The sequence below is a fragment of the Formica exsecta genome, unplaced genomic scaffold (genome assembly GCF_003651465.1).
Source record: "Formica exsecta isolate Colony F162 unplaced genomic scaffold, ASM365146v1 scaffold1327, whole genome shotgun sequence".
NCBI classification, from domain to species: domain Eukaryota; kingdom Metazoa; phylum Arthropoda; class Insecta; order Hymenoptera; family Formicidae; genus Formica; species Formica exsecta.
In genome coordinates this window covers 182,472-188,816 of record NW_021848660.1, presented here as the reverse complement: position 1 = coordinate 188,816, position 6,345 = coordinate 182,472, and the positions used below count along the sequence as shown (strand labels likewise).

At 31.9% G+C, this 6,345-nt stretch overlaps 2 protein-coding genes across 2 annotated transcripts; one reads left to right on the top strand and one right to left on the bottom strand.

Annotated features, from left to right (window-relative positions):
* The first annotated feature begins 1,354 nt into the window (after positions 1-1,354).
* On the top strand, positions 1,355-3,058 carry LOC115245835 (prefoldin subunit 3). The gene is made up of 3 exons (XM_029824323.1): positions 1,355-1,536; positions 2,061-2,592; positions 2,707-3,058. The coding sequence occupies exons 1-2, from the start codon at positions 1,459-1,461 to the stop codon at positions 2,547-2,549; spliced, it is 567 nt and encodes a 188-aa protein (XP_029680183.1). The 5' UTR covers positions 1,355-1,458; the 3' UTR covers positions 2,550-2,592; positions 2,707-3,058.
* LOC115245836 (c-Myc-binding protein) lies at positions 2,991-4,746 on the bottom strand. Its single transcript, XM_029824324.1, has 3 exons — positions 4,590-4,746; positions 3,758-3,879; positions 2,991-3,555 (listed from the first exon to the last, which is right to left on the bottom strand). The coding sequence occupies exons 1-3, from the start codon at positions 4,590-4,592 to the stop codon at positions 3,402-3,404; spliced, it is 279 nt and encodes a 92-aa protein (XP_029680184.1). The 5' UTR covers positions 4,593-4,746; the 3' UTR covers positions 2,991-3,401.
* Positions 4,747-6,345: the final 1,599 nt, after the last annotated feature.

The window sequence follows — 6,345 nt, the reverse complement described above, 5'->3', positions numbered from 1 at the left end:
TTTTACAAATATCAGGGAAAGTATGCGTTTTTTAACAAAAAGTACCGAAACAAATGTTGTAGAGAATCAAATTATCTTTCAAATGAGATCAAAATGATTGTAGTTCGCTCCATAGGTTTTAAAATAAACCAATTAATAACCAATTTCAAATGTACCAAAAAGTGTTTTTTCGGCTATAGAGTAGCGCGCGCCTGTGTTGTTCTAGTAAATTATTAAAAGCATGATTTGATAATGCTTAAAATGCATGATATTTTTGTTTCAAGTGAAAGCAAAAATTATTGTAATCTTCTACACGTTAAATTTAAAAATTAGGAAAAGAATAAAGAATTATTAAGAAAATTTATTTTATTTTACATATAGTATATACATAAAAATACTTCAATTATAATTTATTATCGCTGTAGTATATACTACTAGAATGACAAAACACGCAGCTAATCACAATCGGTCGTTTTACCGTGGCACCGAAAAGTTTATCTGGCCATGTAGTTCCGCGGGTCTAAAATGAATCTAGTTGACGCTACTGTACGAGCTAAAAAAAGTGTCTTTCGGAAAACGACGGCGTGGTCTCTCTCAAGCTCGTATCAGATTATGCATTGAAATTGAAATTTGACCAATCAGGACAAGGAAATTTTAGTTCCTTTTATCCTGATTGGTCAAATTTCAATCTTCAATACGTAATCTGATACGGGCTTCAGGTTGCTCTCTGGTAGCGAGTTCAATAGTATAAGTGCCGGTCTACAATAGGCGATTTAAGCCCTAAACCTTATGACTTAACCTCTAAACTATGACGTATTTTCGGCCTTGAACATTTCTCGCGCTGCCTTAAGCCCTAATCTCTAAGCCCTAAGCGAGTTGGCCAACTCCCATCTTTTAAAGCTTAGAGCTTGAGGCTAGGATCGATGTAATTTTTCTCTTAAAACAAAGGCTAAATCTTAAATCACCTATTGTAGACCGGCACTAACGAGTGGGCAACAAAAACCGCAATGAGAGAAATAGAGAAAGAGAAAGAGAAAAAAAAGAGAGAAAAAGAGGTGTGTTCTTAAAACTGCCAAACATCTACACAGCAATTAGACAAAAACACTCTAGATAAAATAAAAAGATAATTTTAATAGTTTTTTAAAGAATATATACTGGTCAGCTCATAAAATGCGTGACTATTAACAATTTACCTTCTCACATAGTTATTTATGCTTGTTAGAAAATATGAGCAATGAAATCTTTTTTGTTACAAAATAATTCGTATTTTTGTATATATCTATAGTGACTACACGTGCCAAAAGAGAACATCATTTATTATTTTCTTATTAGAGAAAAAAGAAAATTAATCGGAAATATTTTTTATATATTAAATTCTGAAGTTATGAATCATGTTTCGTAAAAACTAACTCGAATGCAAGAGCATCTGTATTTGTACATTACTATATATAGTATGTACAAAGACAGAGCAGAATCAAGATGGAAGACAATAAAATGGAAATCGAGCTGAGTGAAGATAGAAAATCCTATGCTGGAATACCAGAAGCCGATTTCGTAGTAAGTATACTTTATTAATATTTAATTTTATGCATGTGTTTATTATATATATTTACATCGAAATTATTATTTCTAAAATTGTTATAATTTTGTTTTATAACCAATCATTCTGATTAATCTGTAAACGTTTTCTCCATGCAAAGAAAAACATTAATAGAAAATTAGGATTCAAAACTCTGTATCTTTTATCTAATTAAGATGATTTTTTTATATGTGTATTAATTGGTCAAAATTTTGATTGATTGATTGAACTTTATGTAACCATTTTTAAAAAAAGAAAAGTTTCTTTTCTTATTCACTGTTTTTTTTTATTAATCATTTATTTCATATTTCCTGATTATTCCACAAAATATTTTGTATGATTGATTTGCACAATAATTTTGCATGATAAATATATTGCGTTTTCTGTTTATTTTTATTTGTATCACACACACACACACACACATAATAAAATTATAATTAAATATCTTTTATTAAAGCTTATTGTAAGCTTATATAGAGTCATTCATGTTACACAATTTCAGGATGATGTTGAGGCTTTTATGGCAAAACCAGAAAATGAATCTGTAGACAAAGTACTCAGGAAATTTGATGAAAGCCATGGAAAGTATAAATTTATGGAATACAATTTGATTAATAAGAGAAGACGATTAAAGGCACAAATACCAGATTTAGAAAGATCTTTAGAGATGATCGAGAAATTGCAAATTGAAAAAAATAACAGCCACAATTTAGAAACACAATTTTTATTATCGGAGCAAGTATATGCAAAAGCCGTAATACCACCTACAGATAAAGTATGTTTATGGCTGGGTGCTAATGTGATGCTAGAATATACTTTAGATGATGCGCAAGAAGTGTTGACCAAAAATATCGAGGCAGCCAAGAAAAATTTAGGATATGTAGAACATGATTTAGACTTTGTTCGAGACCAATTCACAACAATGGAAGTGAATATGGCACGTATTTATAATTGGGAAGTGAAGCGCAGGCAAGCAGCAAAACCTACATGAGATTATCAATCTTACTATATAAAATTCGCCTAAAATCCAATAGGTAATTAAGAAATCAGAATATTTTCCATTGAATTTTTTTATGTAACGTTTCAATATAATGTAAAATTTCTATTATTTTTTACTTTACAATACTTTTAATGTCATTACATTTCAGGGTATCTATGTTGAGAATAAAGTTTGTGTACAGAGCACCATTGAAGATTCTGAAATTAAGACTTCGAAAATTATTCAACTATAAATTGTCAAATTAATATATACATTACTACAAATACGTTTGGATTTAGAAATGAATTTTGTACATCTTTGAGTACTAATAGTGATATTTTTCATATAATAATCTATCATATTGCATTGATGAAATTGACTTTATTTGCACTTGTATCTACATATGAAACTCAACAAAAAAATTCAAGTTTTAAAATAAATTTGTCAAATATCAAATTGTCAAAACTATCAGTATGTATATATTTAAAAATACAAGTCCCCTATAATAAACATAAAAGAAATATTTATTTGTACTTTGAGATCTATTCTGTATAAACAACATATTAAGTATGCATATAACTTCAACAATCGTTCACACGATAAATTTGTTTTTAGAGAAGAAACAATGTGTGTGAAAATTAAGAACTAAGTTTCTATTTTCTTATATAAGAATGACTAAATGAACATATGCATAATGGAATGTTTACACAAAACTTAGTAATTTAGCTTATATTCTAATTTTCTTAAATGTGTTATTTGTAGTAATAATAAGGCACATATAGTAGTCAGACTGACTTTAGAAAAGTCAGTGTCCAAAGGGGACTAGCACAAACTCTGGTTGAACATATATTTTTTGCATCTTAGTTACTCTGCCATTACTTCGTCTTTAGTCTGTTCGTATTTCATCAATTTTGATTTTAGTTCAGCAATTTTGGCTTTGGACTCTTCCAATTCTTTCTTCAAGTTGTCAATTTCCGAAGTATTATCTACAATACCTCCAAGATTTTTACGTATATAACTATATATATATGGTTAAAGAAATATCTCTTTTAATAATTATTGACACAAAATTAGAAAATAAATATTTACTTATCATAAAAATTATAAAAATTGTATGATATGAAGACTAACAAAATTCATATGTTCTATATGATAAAAAATAATTTAAAAGGATTTTTGTTAAAGCTTAATTTTACATAACATATGTTAAAAAAGGATACTCCAAAGCATCAGGTGGCTTTTCGGTTTCCTCGTAGAGTGATACAAGGATCTTTGTGAGGGCATCCATGACGCCACACCTCTCTAGATAGAGGCGAAACTCTTCTCGTTTGGCTGTAACTGACTGTAAAGGAAAATGAAGTTCTATACTATTCTTAGATAAAAAATCAAAAATTTAAAAATTGCTGATGCATCAAAGCAAACCAATGAAAAACAATAACAAATGTAAGCATATTATAACTTTACATGTTGCAAATAGTAAAGTCGCTTTGTAATCTAATCATCAAAAAGAAACACGTATAAAACCAAAGCCTATAAATATTATATGTTTACAACTTTTTCTTGCAAAGATTCATTTCCAAGTTGAGTTAATACATATCTAAACTTTGAAATATTTAAATTTTATAAATAGAGATAAATAATGCTAGAAAAGATTTCTGACTTTTGTTTGATCTGTACAGAGATTAAACGATAAAAAGCGGCATTTGCAAGCTACTGCTAATTACCGGCAGCAATTTTAACAATTTTTATTGTTTGATACGCATTTATCTTTTGGTCGCACGAGTCAAATCAAAATATCAACCTAGTTCCTAGAAAAGCATTATATATGGTGCATTTTTTTTACGATTTTGTGTGTTTAATGTGCACGTGTTAATTTCAATATCGACAAATAAATAGTTAATATATATAATATTGCCAGGGGGCGATCGTCATTACAGAAATGAAACAATAGCACGTATGATACTCGAATTAAATTTCGTCCCTAACTCGACACATATATGATAATGTTACAAAAAACATATTATTCAATAAATTAATTAACAAAATGATTACCATCTTGATGTAATTTTTCGGTGGCGTCTCCCTCGAATTTCTGAAAGAAACGATCTTCGCGGTATGTGTCGAGAGAACAGCTTCCCTTGGCTTCTCTCTCGACCAACGAAAACGTAGTCGAGTCAAAATAGCGCTTGTCTCTTATCACGTCGTCCCAACTCCCAACGGATTGCAACCAAAACTTTCTATAGATAGTGATTTATAGTGGTTTATTTTCGCGGGAAACTTCGCAATAATTCTTGGTGAACTGAATGCTTTACAAAAACGATACCATTGATTATTTGGTTCTCACAAAAAAACGATTTTTACGAAACATCAACAGCTCAGAACTAAAGAATTATATATATTTCGGTACATATTTCGAACTGTAGCGGGATTCAATAACCTGCTATCGACAATTTTCAATATCGTTAACCAGCGACAGCCAATGGCAAAGACAATCCGGGTGAAAAGCGCAACTCTCATAGGCTATTGATCACTAACAACAACGATAATCGTCGCTAAGGCCCTGCGCACAATAGAGGAAATATTAGGAATAGGAATAAAATATTAAATATCAGGAGGAGCAATTTGGAATTATTTTACTTCAAACAAGGAAACGGAATGGATTAATCATTTTTAATTTTTATTTTTTTATTTCATTATGCGTTAATCCATTCCGTTCCCTTGTTTGAAGTAAAATAACGCAAAAACACGTCCGAACCCGACACGTTGTCAGTCGGAACTCTACTGTTTTTAGTGATGTAAAGACCGAGAATAACGAAATGGGCAATACCCATTTGCTCTTAAAAGTTTTAAGAGCAAATGAGAATTGCCTATTTCGTTACTCTCGGTCTTTACATCACTAAAAACAGTAGAGTTCCGACTGACAACGTGTCGGGTTCGGACGTGTTTTTGCGTGCTGCGTATGTCCTTTGTCTGGACCTTTTTTTGGACTCCCTCCTTTCTTAGAGGAGTTTTGCTTATATTCTATAAACTCATAAGAAACAATGGTGTATGGGCGACTAATGCTCAACCAGCCATAAAAGAAAGAAGAAGAAGAAGACTAAAAACAGTATACTCTCCTACTCCTACAGCCTTGTTACTGCCATTGTAGACGGCCCTTCCCGCGAGAGGTTTCTACTGTCTCTCCTGCCGACCCTTAAGACTTAAGAATTTCAACCATACGGAATTTTCAGCGTAGCTTACGTTTCAATATGGCTGCCTTACTGTTCGACCGTGAATGGTTGAAATTCTTAAGTCTTAAGTCTTACTGCTTAAGTTTTTTTATGTGCCCGGGCCCTGATACCGTGAGCGTTGCGGTCATTAAGTGGAACGGGCTCGTGGCGATCAGCCAATCAGCAAGCGGAACGCCTTTGTCGCTTCTCTGTATAGACATAGTATATCTAGACCGAGCGTTTGCCTTTATTTAAGGAGTGGTGGTAAAGATGCACGTAGAAAAGGACATACTCTGTTTCGTGCCCCTTGCGTTCTCTCTCGCTCGCACGTAGCATAGCGTACTCTTTCGCAAGAGGCACGAAACAGAGTATGTCCTTTTTTATGTGCATCTTGGCCCTCATGCGGGGTCTCCAATGCAGTCGTAAGAGCCCTAAAGCCCGTATCAGACTACGCATTGAAAATTGAAGATTGAAGATTAAAGATTGGAATTTGACTAATCAGAACAAAAGAGACTAAAATTTCTTTGTCCTGATTGGTCAAATTTTAATCTTGAATATTGAATCTCAATCTTCAATGCGTAGTCTGATACGGGCTTTAG

What these genes read in the sequence shown, in the direction of transcription:
- LOC115245835 (XM_029824323.1), top strand. Translation starts at nt 1,459, where the DNA reads ATGGAAGACAATAAAATGGAAATCGAGCTGAGTGAAGATAGAAAATCC. An exon ending in TACCAGAAGCCGATTTCGTA is followed by an intron (nt 1,537 to 2,060) that starts GTAAGTATACTT and finishes ACACAATTTCAG; the next exon opens with GATGATGTTGAGGCTTTTAT.
- LOC115245836 (XM_029824324.1), bottom strand. An exon ending in AAGCCACCTGATGCTTTGGA is followed by an intron (nt 3,556 to 3,757) that starts GTATCCTTTTTT and finishes ATATATATATAG; the next exon opens with TTATATACGTAAAAATCTTG.